The sequence below is a fragment of the Silurus aristotelis genome (genome assembly GCF_946808225.1).
Source record: "Silurus aristotelis genome assembly, chromosome: 6".
Taxonomy (NCBI): Eukaryota; Metazoa; Chordata; class Actinopteri; order Siluriformes; family Siluridae; genus Silurus; species Silurus aristotelis.
Window position 1 is genome coordinate 10,073,647 of NC_139579.1, and position 16,811 is coordinate 10,090,457.

A 16,811-nucleotide genomic window follows, 5' to 3' on the forward strand; every position below is an offset into this window, starting at 1 on the left:
AGAAAATCATTTAGCATCTATTAGCCTTGAATATCGACAACTGTCCCGGCCGCCATCTTGCACGCCCCCCCCCATAATTCTGCTTATTCACACGATGCTTATTTGCGATGACGTTTATTCACACAGTAAGCCGGGTACTGTGTCCAATTGTAGAATTGTATGCGCAATTCTTTTGCAGAATTGGTTATCTAAAACTTGCTCATGATCTCTAGTTGCTGGTAACTACTTCCGGTTCACGGCTGTGCGCATGACAGAGGTTGCGTCTTATAGTTATTGAAGACTAAAATTGTACTTAATGTAGATTTACTGATATATTTTCGAGATCGGTATATTTTTACTCAGGGATTTATAGGATAATAAAACGTGAAAATTTAGAAGGCAAACTAAGCACATTATCAGGCTGTGGAGAACTCGCTGGTGTCTCCTAATAGTTTGTATATATTGTAGTTACATAGCGCAATGAGCCTGCGGCGTGTTTTTCTTACTGCTCGGTGTTTTGTTGGGGCTTCGCGGTCACTACAAGCAACATCTAACATGCTATGTTCAATGAGGTTAGTTCTCTCCATTTCAGCTGTTTGTTCACAGGGAAAAAACAAGATTTGATGAGCTTGTTGTTGTACAGTCGCACACACAACCATACATTTAATGTGCCTGTTGTTATTTTTAATAAATAAAACTTGCACGATGTTCTCCTGCCATTTTCTCACAGAAACATGTCATCACAACAAGCTTCCATTAAGGACCTTGAAAGGACCTCGAGTGTTAACAGACAGAAGGTGAGTCCTCTGGTCCGTGTGAACCCAGTGTATAGGGAGGCAGAGGCTACATGCAGGACAGCAGTCCAGATGTTCTGGGCCATGGGCTCCAAACACACTGCATTTGATTTCTCAGCTCAGTAATGCTTGGCTCAGATCCTACTTAGGTCCCTTAGGGGATAAAATTGTTTGCTATCATCCCTCAGTAAGAAACATCAAATCAAATTTGTCACATACATACAGGGTACGACATGCAGTGAAATGCTTTTTACGACGGTCCGGCGTGAGGGAATAGGATGGGGATGAAAATAATACAAGGAAAAAGAAGGCAGATAGATAAAGTATAAAAAACTATATAGAAATATAAGAATATATAAAGTTATATGTGGGGGAAAAAGGGTGTATATACAAAATATGCTTGTGGCAGTAAACAGTAAATCAGTAAACAATTTAAGGTAATTGTCTTTAAAGTGTCCGTGTGCGGTATGGTGTGGTATAAAATATAAAGTGCACTGTGCTGTGCGAGTCCAGAGTTTAAAGTGTCATTATATACATTATATAAGTATCAATCTTTGCATATTAATTACTGTTTATATTGCATTAAAAATGGTCATTTTACGCTTATGTTAAACATTAGATAATATTTGAGTTGTGGAGGTGGTAGCCTAATGGTTAAGGCCTTGGACTTTGGATCCAGGGGTTGTGGGTTTAAGTCCTGGCCATACAGGCTGCCCCTCTTCGGTTCTTGAGCAAATATATATACACACACACACAATGTGATAAGAATGTAATCTGATTTCAATCTAAGGTTATAATTTTGCTTGTTGAATTTTATCTCAGTATATTAAGAAACTTTTGTAGGTTGGTGTGGCGGCCATTGATTTTTGTTGTCCTGTATGCACACATTCACTTCTGGTCAAATCTGTATGTTTCACTCAGAAAAAAATAATAATGCAATAATGATTTGACTCAGCTTAGTGGCTGGATTTCTTTAATGATGACTGTAGTTTAATGATGATCAGTTGATTTGTGTGTGTGTGTGTGTGTGTGCAGGCAATATTTTCAGCACGAGTCTGTGCCATTTCAGATGAGTCAGACACTGTGAAGAGGCTACAGCTGGAGGTGCCACATCCTGATTTTAGTTATCATGCTGGCCAGTGGTAAGGACTGTGATTATGCAATTATACATCAAATATGTTAATACTTTGGCTGGATCATCATTTTTAAGGGCTGAGAATGTTGTGAGAATATTTATCTGTGAACATAACAGATCCTTGCACAGGGTGAAATCTATTTGCATGTAAGATGGGCACACCAGAGAAGTATTTATAAATACTGAGTATTGGTGGTAATCATTCCCTGTGACTCATATTTTTTATTTTGTTCACCAAGATTTGTTTGATCCGATTTGTTCAATAGTTTGTTCAGTCAAGCTACTTCAGTGCATGCTAGTTTTCAAATGCAGTGTTCCTCAATTTCTCATCAGTATGAGTCAGCAGATCCTTCACATCATGGTATTTGTCTAAGGTCATTATTAATAATTATACATTTATAAACTTTAATTATGCTTTGTGTGCAGATCTAAATCTTCTCAAAAGTGATGTATTCCCCTCATAGCTTGTCTCCACTCTCTTCTTCTTGTTGAACTAGTTAGACACATCCAAACTTAATGGATGTTTCATTCTAGGGCTGTAGCTATCAATTATTTTAATAATTGAGTATTCTACCGATATATAATTTGTTTCATTTTTAGAAAAAATTAAATTTTATTGCTGAAATTGCATACAATAATATCTGTAATATTAAAATAAAAATATACAAATACATTTCAGATTACTCTACAAAAATATGTAAACACACTGTACAGTGATTTCTTTATGCTTTAGTTTAAAATGATCACAAACTTCGGAACCCTTCTCTCATTAAAATACAATTTATTTCTCATAATTCTGACTTTTTTTTCTCGCAATTCTGACTTAATTTCTCATAAACATCCAACATTTCTGGTGCATCCACCAGTAACCATCGGCCTGAAGTTTGAAGCTGTTGGTGTATGAACAAAGCTCCTCTGCTTCATCTGTCTTGTTCTGTCTCCTCCAGAGCTGATTGGGACAGAGTTCTCTCCAGTGAACGGAGACTTAGTTCGAGACCATGCGATTCTATTAATTATAGCCATTTTCATTTTCATGTGTAAAGCTTACTGCCACTGCAGAGGGGTTGATGCTGCCCGATTGGCTAAAAGTTTTCTTAAAAATTTCACTAAAGAGGCATGTTCTTTTAAAAGCTCCACTTAGTGCTCCTTCACAGCTACCAAAGCAGTCATGTTTTATATAGACAGGATTTGAATGAAAAATATAGAATGAGTTTATATAGAAGTGAAGGAGAACATTCCTATTTCACTGTAGGAATAAAAAAAAAATAACACGCCAGGGACTTTGTTTTAAATGAAAAATGATCAAGTTAATGTTCACTAAAAGATGAATGGATACTTTTTATTTTAATTAATTTGCAGAATTGTATGTGTTTTGGTCACAAGATGATATTTGACACAAAAATGGTTTTGCGGAGCACAATCACATTAATGGAAGACTGGAAGTAATGAAAGCATTAAGAGAATTAGATTGTATTGTTTATACTTTGTTAATAGTTAAATTTATTAAACCAGTAGATGAAATAATGCAACAGGTATGCAATCTCAACTATTATTACTACTCAACATGAAAACTATGACCTGTGGTCTAGTCACCTTGTAGAGAGAATGTGGACAGTACCAAAAGAATGAACATAGCAATATTGGACTATACTTGGTTATATTTGAAGTAGTTAACTATACTGCCACACATCAAACAGAAACTTCCTTACCTCCCTGAGAGATGGTTGTGTGGTCAGGTAGCACACTGTCTGCTTAGATGTTACTATGGGTAGCAGCCCATATTAAATATGTTCTCTTTTAGGTCAGTAAAACTTCTTCTTCTTATCTGTTCAAACAATCTATTAAATATTCATATTTATTTAATAAGTATTATCTCCAAATAGCCACTGCATAAAGCATTTGCTTTAAAGTTTTAAAGTACTAATAGGCATGGCAGAGGCTCAAATTCCCAGTGTGATTAAGCATCTAGTGAAATCTTCTTCTTCTTCTTTCGGCTGCTCCCATTAGGGGTCGCCACAGCGGATCATCCGTCTCCATACCACCCTGTCCTCTACATCTGCCTCTTTTACACCAACTACCTGCATGTCTTCCCTCACCACATCCATGAACCTCCTCCTTGGCCTTCCTCTTTTCCTCCTACCTGGTGGCTCCATCTTCAGCATTTTTCTACCAATATAATTCATGTCCCTTCTCTGCACATGTCCAAACCATCTCAATCTCGCCTCCCTCACCTTGTCACCACAACATCCTACATGTGCTGTCCCTCTAATAAACTCATTTCTAATCTTGTCCATCCTCGTCACTCCCAACGAAAACCTCAACATCTTCAGCTCTGCTACCTCCAGCTCCACCTCCTGTCTTTTACTCAATGCCACTGTCTCTAATCCATACAACATCGCAGGTCTCACCACAGTCCTATAAACTTTCCCTTTCATTCTTGCAGATACTCTTCTATCACAAATCACTCCTGTCACTCTTCTCCACCCACTCCACCCTGCCTGCACTCTTTTCTTTACTTCCCTAACACACTCTCCATTACTTTGCACTGTTGACCCCAGGTACCTGAACTCCTCCACCTTCTTCACCTCTTCACCCTGCAACCGCATCACTCCACTGCCCTCCCTCTCATTCACACACATGTACTCTGTCTTACTCCTACTGACTTTCATTCCCCTTCTCTCCAGCGCATATCTCCACCTCTCCAGGCTCTTCTCAACCTGCTCTCTACTCTCACCACAAATCACAATATCATCTGCAAACATCATAGTCCAGGGAGACTCCTGTCTGACCTCGTCCGTCAACCTGTCCATCACCACTGCAAACAGGAAAGGGCTCAGGGCCGATCCCTGATGTAGTCCAACCTTCACCCTGAACCAGTCTGTCGTACCTACTGCACACTTTACTGCCGTCACACTGTCCTCATACATGTCCTGCACCACCCTCAAATACTTCTCTGACACACCTGACTTCCTCATACAATACCACAACTCCTCTCTCGGCACCCTGTCGTACGCTTTCTCTAAATCCACAAATACACAATGCAGCTCCTTCTGTCCTTCTCTATACTTCTCCATCAACATCCTCAAAGCAAATAAGGCATCTGTGGTGCTCTTCCTCGGCATGAAACCATACTGTTGCTCACAGATGGTCACCTCTTCTCTCAGCCTGGCTTCCACTACTCTTTCCCATAACTTCATGGTGTGACTGATCAACTTAATTCCCCTGTAGTTACTGCAGGTTTGCACATCTCCCTTATGCTTAAAGATCGGTACCAGCACACTCCTTCTCCATTCCTCAGGCATCCTCTCCCCTTCCAGAATCCTGTTAAACAATCTGGTTAAAAACTCCACTGCCATCTCTCCTAAACATCTCCACGCTTCTACCGGTATGTCATCTGGTCCAACCGACTTTCCATTCTTCATCCTCTTAATCGCTGCTCTCACTTCCTCCTTACTAATCCTATCTACATCCTGCTTCACCAACTCCACATCCTCCAACCTTCTCTCTCTCTGATTTTCCTCATTCATCAGCTGCTCAAAATACTCCCTCCATCTTCTCAACACACTCTCCTCACTAGTCAACACATTTCCCTCTCCATCCTTTATTGCTCTAACTTGCAGTACATCCTTCCCAGCTCGGTCCCTCTGCTTGGCCAATCGGTATAAATCCTTTTCTCCTTCCTTAGTGTCCAACCTCTTATACAGTTCCTCATATGCCTTTTCCTTGGCTTTTGCCACATCCCTTTTAACCTGCTGCCGCATCTCCTTGTACTCCTGCCTACTTTTCTCATCACTCTGTCGATCCCACTTCTGTTTTGCCAATCTCTTTCCCCTAATGCTCTCCTGCACTTCCTCATTCCACCACCACGTCTCCTTGTCTTGCTTTCTATTTCCAGATGTCACACCAAGTACTTTTCTAGCTGCCTCCCTCATCACTCCTGCAGTAGTTGCCCAATCATCCGGCACCTCTTCACCACCACCAAGCCCCTGTCTGACCTCTTCCCTGAACCTCACACTACACTCTTCCTCCTTCAGTTTCCACCATCTTATTCTTCTTTCAAACCTTACTTTCCTCCTCTTCTTCTTCGCCTCCAAAACCATCCTACAGACCACCATTCGATGCTGTCTAGCTACACTGTCCCCCGCCAACACCTTACAGTCTCCAATCTCCTTCAGGTTGCATCTCCTACACAGAAGATAATCCACCTGTGTGCACCTTCCTCCACTCTTATACGTCACCCTATGATCCTCCTTCTTCTTAAAATACGTGTTCACCACTGCCATTTCCATCCTTTTAGCAAAATCTACCACCATCTGCCCTTCCACATTCCTCTCCTTAAAACCATACCTACCCATCACCTCCTCATCACCTCTGTTCCCTTCACCTACATGCCCATTAAAGTCTGCCCCAATCACCAATCGTTCTTTCCTAGGTACACCATCTACCACTTCATCTAATTCACTCCAGAATCTTTCCTTCTCCTCCATCTCACAGCCAACTTGTGGAGCATAGGCACTGATGACATTTATCATCATCCCTTCAACTTCCACCTTCACGATCATCACCCTATCAGAAACTCTCTTCACCTCCACTACACTCTTACTGTACTCTTCCTTCAGAATCACCCCTACACCATTTCTCTTCCCATCCACACCATGATAAAACAGTTTAAACCCACCTCCAATGTTCCTGGCCTTACTCCCTTTCCACTTGGTCTCCTGAACACACAACACATCTACCTTTCTCCTCTCCATCATATCAGCTATCTCTCTCCCTTTACCCGTCATAGTACCAACATTTAAAGTACCAACCCGAACCTCTACTCTCCTACACTGCTCCTTTTCCTGCCGTCTCTGTAGACGCCTTCCTCCTCTCCTTCTCCTCCTTCGGCCAACAGTAGCCCAATTTCCACCGGTACCCTGTCGGCTAACGATACCTGTGGCGGTCGTTGTTAACCCGGGCCTCGACCGATCCGGTATGAAATTCTCATTTGTGATCCGCATATTTGATTTGGCACATGTTTTACGCTGGATGCCCTTCCTAACGCAACCCTCCCCATTTACCCGGGCTTGGGACCGGCACTAAGAGTACACTGTGCCCCCCTAATGGCTGGGTTAAAGCATCTAGTGAAATGAGCACATTTATTTCCTTAGTACAATTTATTTTGTGTAATGTGCCCAGGAACCACTATTATTGGCTTTTTTGTTTCGGTTCGAAAAAAGAGATCAATCTCAGGCATTTCATTAGTGGATAGCAAAGGTCATAGCATAAATTAAATACACCAGTAATTTTTATTTTTTTTTATAAACCAATAGTTTTGAAGGAAGCCTACATTGCTTGTAATAACAGCTACTAATTAGTATTTAAGCAGGCGCCACAATAACAGGCAAATGTCTGATGCCATCTGTACAAAGATAGTGAAAGTGCACTATGCACATATGTGTAGCATCCAACGCATGTGTGCGTTTGTTTACTCTAGCAGCAGAATGGCCACAAAAACTGTTTAGTTTTTGTGGCCATTCTGCTGCTAGAGTAAAGTTCACTACAAGTTTGTGTTCTTTAGGCTGTTTTGTGCATTCCTGGGTGAGCACAGCACTGTGTCATGCATGCACAGGTTTCAAATCTAGATTGTATGTTGTTAATAATGAGCACTGTTTTAAAATATCTTTGCATGTTTATTCCTGACAATGAATCTGCAATGTTCGTGTTAAGCTTTCTAAGTATTATTTACTTATATTTATGGAGTGGATTAGCACCAATAGCGCTGCTGCTCAAATTGTTAATGTTAAGTCTAGTTTAATCTAATTTATTGAATATTTTTATGTCCAATAACCCACTAAGCAGTTTATTATTGCAATTATTATTATTTATGTATAGAATTTCCTCAGACACATATGTATATGGTCAAATCCATCACAAAATAAAGTATCTATCAATTTGATGATTTCATATCCCTTATCTGAGTAGTTAGTAATTCAACTTTCCCACTCTCAGTTGGGGGAAGAAGATATTTCCATCAAGCTAGGTCTACTGACTATTGCAGTGAGGTCATTAGAATTTTTTAATTCATTTTTATTTGCATATCGCTTTTAACAATCAACATTGTCTCAAAGCAGATTTACACAGATAATGTGATAAAAAATTAATGTTTTGTTTGTTTTTATATATATATATATATATATATATATATATATATATATATATATATATTATACTCCAAGCTCCACAGACTTACTGAGTATGGCTACTCTGTGCAGAATTTAACAGTATGAAAAGCGTCAATGCCAAGAGCTGATAAAACTTATCACCTCATTTTTGAGGCAAGGAGGAGTAAAGGAAGAAAACCAAAGTGAAATAATTGCTTTTAATTCAGTATGTAGCCCAGTGACACTGGTGACATATTGAGGGACAAAGTGCTACCACTTTGGGACATGAGTGCTACACAAATGAAAGGAAAATGTGCTTATGTGGTGATCATGGTGGTGTTTACTTCCCCAATTCCAAAAAAGTTGAGACAATTTGCAAGATGTAAATAAAATCTGAATGCAATCATAAATCCATGTTCTGTTTATAATAATACAAAAAACATTAAATGTTTAAACAGAGAATAAATACCATTTTAAGAAAAAATCTTTTTTCAATTTGTTCTACAACAGGTTTAAAAACAGACCCATTTTTACCATTGTGTATCATTGTATCTTCTGTCCATATCCATCTGGAAACTAAGACCAGTTGCTGAAGTTTTGGGAGAGGAATGTTGTCCCATACGTGTCTGATACAGGATTCGAAATGATCTGTTTAGTTCTGGGTGTGCTTTGTTGTATTTTTTGTTTCATGATGCGCCAATTGTTTTAAATGGTGAAAGGTCTAGACTGCAGATAGACCAGTTTAGCACTCTTCTGCAACAAATATGAAAGGCCTTTCCTGAAAAATATGTTTCAGGATGGAAGCATTTGTTGCTCTTAAACCATTGTATACCATTCAGCATTGATGGAGCCTTTAAAATGTTTAAAACATGTTGTGCATGATTTCCAAATAGAAATAACATTTTAGATTAGTCTGACCACAGAATAGTTTTCCACTTTGCCTAAATACATTTTAAATGAGATTTCCTGCATTTGTGGATGACATGGCAAACTATGTTCACAGACATTGATTTCTGGGCATGTTAATAAACCCATGCCATGATTTCCATTAAAGAATCATGACTGAGCACAACACCCCAAAATAACACACATGAATACTGCCAGGTGATGTTTACATCAGGTTTAGTCACCACCGGTGGTGATTTTTAAACGCACGACGATGCCAAAAGATAAACTCTCGAGAGAATTTGTTGTGAAAGGAAAAAGGAAGACAGTAAACAATGACTTTCTTGGTAGGCTACTGTTTAGATACAAGCCGTGTAACAGTCACTGTCTTACGTTAAAGCCTGTGTAAAGTTCATTAGTTTTAATGTAGACGGCTTATAGGCAGGTGCGGCTTATTTATGTTTAAAATAAAAATCTTTGTCAAATTCAGTGGGTGCGGCTTATATTTGGGTGTGCTTAATAGCCAGGAAATTACGGTACACCTCTATGCAGTTGACTCTGTTATTTATACATGTTCTCCTTCCATAGTAAAGACATTGCAAGAACTTTACACTGCATTTGATTCTTTATTGGCGGTTTTGTTAAGTTTAACACTGATTTTAACTACACAGAACAAAGTTTCAAAGTTTACAAATGCTTAGTCTGCTGCTTAATGATGCTCACATTTTCACATTCAGTAATTGAGCTAGGTAGATTAAAATAAAAATAGCTTGTAATCTTGGCCAGGTCTCTCTGGTAAATGAGATCATTGATCTCAATGGGAGTTTCAAGTAAAATAAAGGTAAAATAAATTAAATGCTCATAAATCTGAAGCCAGTTGACCTGCAACAAGGTAAGTTAGCAAGCAATAGTACAGTGACAGTAAGTGGAACATTATTAATTATGACTCATGTCAAACTGCTGGGCTTAAATTTATATTATTTGATGTCAAATATAGTATGTTCTGAAATAAATGTTAATTGACTGTATCTTGTGTTCAGGGTGGACTTTTTCATCCCAGGTATGGAAACAGTTGGAGGCTTTTCAGTGTGCTCCAGCCCTGGGCTTTTAAACAGAAAACAAATTATAGAGCTGGCAGTAAAATACACCCACCACCCACCTGCACACTGGATACACACCAAGGTGAGTTTGTAGTGTGCACAACCCCAATTCTAAAAACAGTTAGGAGTCTGTATAAATGTAAATAAAACACTGTGGAGGTTTGTAAATTTCACATTTTATTCACAATGGAACATAGAAAATGTGTCAAAGGTTTAAACTGAGGAAATGTACACACCTTAAAGAAGTTTGGACAGGGCCATGTTTATGACTGTGTAGCACCCTCTTCCTTTTACAACAGTCCTTATATGTCTGTGAATTGAGGAGACTAGTTGCTAGTGTTTTTAAAAAAAATAAGTGGTTTCCATTCGTGTGTCATACAGAATTCTGGCTGCTCAACATTCCTGGGTTGTTTTTTGTCTGCTGATATTTTTTTATCTCATTATGCGCTAATCATTTTCAAATGGTGATTAAAAGATCTATTGACTGCAGGCATTACAGTTCATCACCATTACGTTTCTACAATCTGAAGCCATGCTATTGTAATAGATACAGTATGCGGTGGTTTAGGATTGTCTTGCTGAAATTTGTAACGTGTTCCCCACAAAAAACATGTAATCTGGATAAAAGCATACTGTATGTTACTCTAAAACCTGTGTATACTATTCTGAATTTCAAGTTTGGTTTTGTCTTGCCACACAACAGTTTTCAACTGTGCCTCAGTCCATTCTAAATTAGCTTTGGCCCAGAGAAGACTGCGGTGTTTCTGGTTCATGTTCACATATGGCTTCTTTTTTTTTGCATGATAGAGCTTTAACTTTTTGGGATGTGAATGGCATGGCAAACCATGTTTAAAGGCAGTGATTTCTGGAGTTGTTTTTGAGCCAATGCAGGGATTACCATTACAGAATCATGTCTCTTTTAAATGCAGTGCCATCTGAGGGCTGACAGATCATAGGCATATAATATTGATTTTTGTCCTTGTCTCTTGTGCACAGAATCTCAGAATATTTTGATGTACTGTAGAAGATGACATTCAAAATCTTCGCATTTTTGTGTTGAGGAACATTATTCTGAAATTTAGAGACTCTGCCTCTCTAAAATGCTATTTTGTTTATATACCCAGTTATGTCACTGAATTTTTACCAATTAACATAATTAGTTACAACGCTTATTTTCCCAGATTTTTGTTGCCCCTTACCTGTTGCAGCCATTTTACAGCCATTTCCACATTTAAAGGCATTTAAACATTTGATATGTTGTCTGTGTTCTATTGTGAATAAAATATGGGTTTGAGATTTTATGAGAAATCATAGCATTCTGTTTTATTCAGATTTTACAGTGTCCCCCACTTTTGGGGGGTTGTAGAGGCAAGAAGTTGATTATAATACTTATACTTTCTGTAAAGGGTGTTAAGTTTTAGAAACAAGATTCACTGACAATTAGAGATGATGGAGAGGTGTGTTTGCATATATTATTGTTTGTCTTAGGATTTTATTAAGAATTTCAGAATAATTCAGTTCAGTTTTATTTGTGTAGTGTGTTACAATGGACATGTGTAGTAACAATGGACATTTTCCCAAAGCAGCTTTTCAGAGATAGAGGTTATAAAATTTTTATTTATATGTTAGTGCCAATCAGTTTATCCCCTATAAGGTTATCCTATTAAGCAAGCTAATGGCAACAGTGGCAAGGAAAAACTCCCTGAAATGGAATGAGGAAGAAACCTTGAGGGGGGGAAAGGGAACCCAGCCTCATCTGGGTAGCATCTAACCTTCATTCATTATAGCTTTATCATTGTTAAGATGTGCTGTTAAGTGATTAGTGCTTAAATGCAGAAATGTTTATGCAAGTTGTGGTCCTAAGCCATTGTTGCAAACGGTTAAATATTAATTACAGTCCAAATCCATATTCATAGTTCTTAAGTTGCTATCTTGAGTAATATTGTATCACATCTATTACTAATATTGTTTAATATAGTATGAAGTAGGGGTGTAACAGTACATGTATTCATATGTGCCAAACGTAATTAATAGTTCCCTCAGGAACATATTAAGTGGCGGGCCGTAAGACTTTCTCTTAAAAGGAGACAATTCTGCATATCGATTGAGTAAATGAATGAAGGATGAAAGCAATGAAGACAAATGCTAAAATATTCAGGACAGTTAAATAGATCATATCTTCAGAAATATAATACAGTGGAACCACAGTAACATTATTTTGATAAGAAATAATGTAAATTCAGATAATGTGTTTCAGACACCGGAAATTAATAATATAAAAGTACAGTAATACAGTATAATACATTTATAAGTGATGTTATTGTATTACTGTATACTATAAAAAATAACCTTAAATAAAACAAATAAACATGTTTACTGTACCTTTGAGAAGAGTCGAGGCTGGTATGAGGGAAAGGAAGAAGGAGAAGGGTTATTGCTTCCATCATGATGTCAGGAAGGTTTTCACCCGAATGACTGGCTTCACTTCACTTCATTTCCTTTTTTTTTTTTTTTTTTTTACACATTTATTTTAATTTTTTGAGTCACTTAAATCTCTCTTTTTGCTCACTTTTAATCACGAATCTCCTTCTTCTTCTTAGCACCTTCCATTTCAGGGTTCTTCTTCATGGGAGACATTGCTTCACTATTACAGTAATCATTACACTTATTAACAGCTAAACAGTAGGCAAAATACACTGCTTAATGAACACACGTGGTCACAGTAAGAATATAGTACAGTACACATGGTAAAGAAAACTCTACTTCGGTTGCTTACAATACGGTAGCTACACAAAGACTGAAGGCAAATGCTCTACTTGGGTGAGCCAACAGAACCATCAGCTATATATATATAAAACACGTATAGCTCGTATAACATTTTACTCGCAAACTGAGGTGCTACAGTGCTGTATTAAATGTAAAACCACACACACTTTATATACACATCTGTATTACCCACAAATATAAACAATTAAATTTGATTATTCCATTTATTTTCCATTCATTTTATTTTATTTAATCAATTTAACCTATCTTGAAAATCCTCTGTATGACCCTGACCACAGTGCTGTAACAGTTTCAGGGTTTACCGGTCTTTTTACAGCCTCTGCCATCTTTGTGGAGAGCAATAATTCTGATTCTCAAATCCTCAGAGAGTTCTTTGACATGAGGTGCCATGTTAAACATCCCATGATCAGTATGAGAGAATTGTACTCAAAGCACCAAATTCTAACTGCTGTAATACAAGATACCCAAATTTGTATGGTCCTGTCATGCAGACAAAAACATGAACATGATGAATAGGACACGTGGCTTTGCAAGGTTAAGCAACATTCAGGTGTTTTTATATATAGTTGTCTTCTGTTTATTATTTAGTTTTTTTGCTGTAATTTCTGGTGTGGTTCATGTCATCTTGTACTTATTGGACATGCTCACATTATCTGAAGATTTCAGTACATCCAAGTTTGCCTGCATCCCACAGAAGTATGAATCATCCCATAGATGTTGTAGGTTGCTGGACAAAGATGCCTTTGATGTCCATGGCCACCTATTTGCCTGCAAAGCTGTATGATTTATGGATCTCTATTTATTGTAAAGCGACAGGATCAGAGGTCTCTGAACTTTAATATTAAAATAAACTAATTAACCAGTTGTTTCAATTATTTATTAATAATAATAATAATAATTTTATTATCATAATCCGCAGTGTGACTCAAATTGTAAAACTTATTTCAGTAAAGCTACTTTGTACTATGTAATAATGTAAATGACAAAATGTTATTGAAAAGTTACAAAGAATGCCGAAGGTTCAAACAATTGAATCCTAAAAACGTACATATTCTTTGTCTGTTGCATTCAGTGCCATAAATCTAGACAGTGTGTAGATATTGAGTGTTATTCTGACACCAATGGCATCATCTCTTGGTATAATTGTCACCTAAAAATATTTTTAATAACTATGGTTTAAACATTTGAATAGATATTTTCTACATGCAAATATTAAATGGTTTGATTGAGCTGACTTTTTCTTTCTCACATAATCAGTGTACATTAGGTTCGCTTGTAGAAGTGCGAGTTGGAGGGGGGCTTTATTTTGACCCCATGCCGTCTGATCATACAGTGGACCTGCTTTTGGTGGCTGGTGGTGTTGGTATCAACCCTTTACACTCCATCCTAATGCACAGTGTAGATCTACTCCGACTGAAAAACCCAAACACACCAAGACAGACACACCTTTGTTATAGTGCCAAAAACTCAAAGGAGCTGCTGTTCAAAGTGAGTGTGTATGAGTATAATCTACAACCTTTCTTTACTGATTAAAGTGTATATATTAATGGTTTAACACCTGTTTTTTTTTTTATGTAAACAAAATGTAGCCAAGTTAAATCATGTCAGAATATTTTCCACCTGTAAGCAACAAACAATATCTAAGGGAAAAACAATGTTTTTTTTGTTTTTGTTTTTTAACCAGTAACCTGGTTGCACATGTATGCAAATCCTTAAGTAAAGAGCAACTTTTTATGTGTGATTTTAGTAAGATCTTATGTTGGCACAAACCCAGCAGGCCAATGTTAGTCAGCTTCTTTTCTTCCAGTCACCCTTCTGCACGGTTATGGCCAAAGTTCAAATTCAAGCCGGCAAAGAAATGGCTTTAGAATAATAAGATGAACAATGTCTTGACTTGAATTTCTTAAAGCACAAATCAAAGTCCTCAGAAATGACCTGAGGAGATGTACTCACTGAGATCTGGAACATTATTATCAAGAAATGTGGACGAAAATTAGCAAATAATAATGAGCTATTACAGAGAAATTATGCTTTAACTAAAGCATTTTTAGTTTTCTGAAATATTTCCAGTTGTTTTATCTTAATTTGGCTTGCTTGTTATATCATGTACTGTTTAAGGGCTGGCATAATTTTTTATTTATGTTTTTTATTCTTTTGACAAATACTTTCAATGTTAAAAGGGGTGTTTAGACTTTTTATACTATATTGATGTTTAAAGCTTTACTGCTAGTAATTAAATGCAGCTTAGTCTTAGTGTTTTTGATCATTGATAGTTAGGTGCTCCGAACAGCGATATTGTTAAGTATGTTATTTTTAATGTGCAACTAAAGGAAAATACAGAATACGTTATTTGATTTCTAGACAAAAGGTTTACATTGAATTTTATATTTGTAAATCAAGGCTTTCTAAAAATCTTATTTAAGTTCTTGCTGTCTACCAGAAATTAATTTTTCTTACTTTTTTCTTACCATAGCTTTTTGTTTTAAAAGGTACACAGACAGCATTCACCAAATACTTTTAAATTAATTATTTTGTTTTGTTTGGCAGATCTCTGTTACATTTGTGTGTAATTTCTTTTTGGTTTTCAGAACAGCATCATTGGTGTTTGTCAGGAATTTCCAGATAAATTTACATGTGACTTCCGAGTGACGCAACAAGAGTTTGAAATCGAGCCAGACCTCCAGTGTTACACAAGCAGTAAGCCTCACATGATCTCAATAAACTTCATTTAAGTTTTGTCGTTTCAGGACTATGGACTTGCAACATGAATTCTTGATTTACTATTATGAGATGTTCTTACTCTGTGTCTATACTTGCAGGTGGAAAAATATCCCAGGAGGTGCTGAGGCCGCATGTTAAACCTGGCCGCACGTTGTGTTATTTGTGTGGGCCACCACCCATGATTGAATGTGTTAGTAGAGACCTGCAATGTCTTGGCCTGTCAATGGACAAAATTCTTTATGAAAAATGGTGGTAGATTTCCAGCTCTTCATGTGCATTTGGGGTTTGAAAGTACAGGAGAACAGATATTTTATGTATAATGCACAATTTCCTAACTATTCAACTGCATAACTTTACCCATCAATGCGGTTTTCTAATCTACAAACAACATCTTAATTAATACATCAAAACAAAATTTGCATAACATGCATTTTTGGTCATATTTTTATTTGTTATTAAAACAGTTTTTTCACTGGATGTAAACATGGGTATCTCCTGTTGAAAAGAGTTAAAATAATGAAAATGTGCTCAAATAATGTTTGCTATTATTTAAAGTGTGGCATAGAATTTTGTTTGTCAAATAGTTGTTTGAGGAGATGAAGTCTTCTATACAAACTGGTAAATGTAATATGTATAGTGATGATTAATTATTCAGTCAGGGATGCTGAATATGAATCTGTTTTTTCCCCCTCTTTAATAGTCTGTTATTTAGAGTGTTAAATGCATTAACACATTTCATTCCTCAGTTCCAGAACAATGAACTAAATAACATAAAAAAAAAAACAGGGCGAAACAAACAACATGCCCGGCTAGCTCAGTCGGTAGAGCATGAGACTCTTAATCTCAGGGTCGTGGGTACAACAAAGTTCCACAAAGGACCATGGTCACTAAACATTTTACACTGATTTTCTGAGGGATTATGAATTGGAAAAATGTAGGTTCATTGTGGCCTGCTCCTGATGGGTTATTTAGGTGTTGAACATGGATGACATTTAGTTACATATTTTCATGTCCACGTACTCATTCAGTGATCTTTTCCAGTCATGTGGCAGCAACACAAGGCATAAAATTATGCAGGAACACTTGAATTTCTGTTAATGCTCAAATCAAACATCGGAAAAGGGAAAAGCGTGATCTGTTACTTTAAAGAAACATGCTTTTTAAAATTATATTTCCTTTTTGACTAATGGTTTTCTTTTTTGTCAATAAATACATTTTGATTCTCAGACTGAGACGTTAAAGATCTAAATGTATTTTACAGAAT

The 16,811-nt window shown here is 37.1% G+C and overlaps 1 protein-coding gene across 1 annotated transcript; it reads left to right on the forward strand.

Annotated features, from left to right (window-relative positions):
• The first annotated feature begins 211 nt into the window (after positions 1 to 211).
• Positions 212 to 16,262, forward strand: oxnad1 (oxidoreductase NAD-binding domain containing 1). The gene is made up of 7 exons (XM_083543371.1): positions 212 to 551; positions 710 to 776; positions 1,809 to 1,915; positions 9,980 to 10,121; positions 14,084 to 14,314; positions 15,415 to 15,523; positions 15,646 to 16,262. Exons 1-7 carry the CDS (start codon positions 460 to 462, stop codon positions 15,801 to 15,803), a joined length of 906 nt encoding a protein of 301 aa, XP_083399497.1. The 5' UTR covers positions 212 to 459; the 3' UTR covers positions 15,804 to 16,262.
• Positions 16,263 to 16,811: the final 549 nt, after the last annotated feature.

Bases quoted from the DNA above. Each gene is read 5' to 3' on its own strand.
- oxnad1 (XM_083543371.1), top strand. From the start codon at position 460: ATGAGCCTGCGGCGTGTTTTTCTTACTGCTCGGTGTTTTGTTGGGGCT. The intron at 552-709 runs GTTAGTTCTCTC...ATTTTCTCACAG, and splicing joins AACATGCTATGTTCAATGAG to AAACATGTCATCACAACAAG. The intron at 15,524-15,645 runs GTAAGCCTCACA...CTATACTTGCAG, and splicing joins CCTCCAGTGTTACACAAGCA to GTGGAAAAATATCCCAGGAG.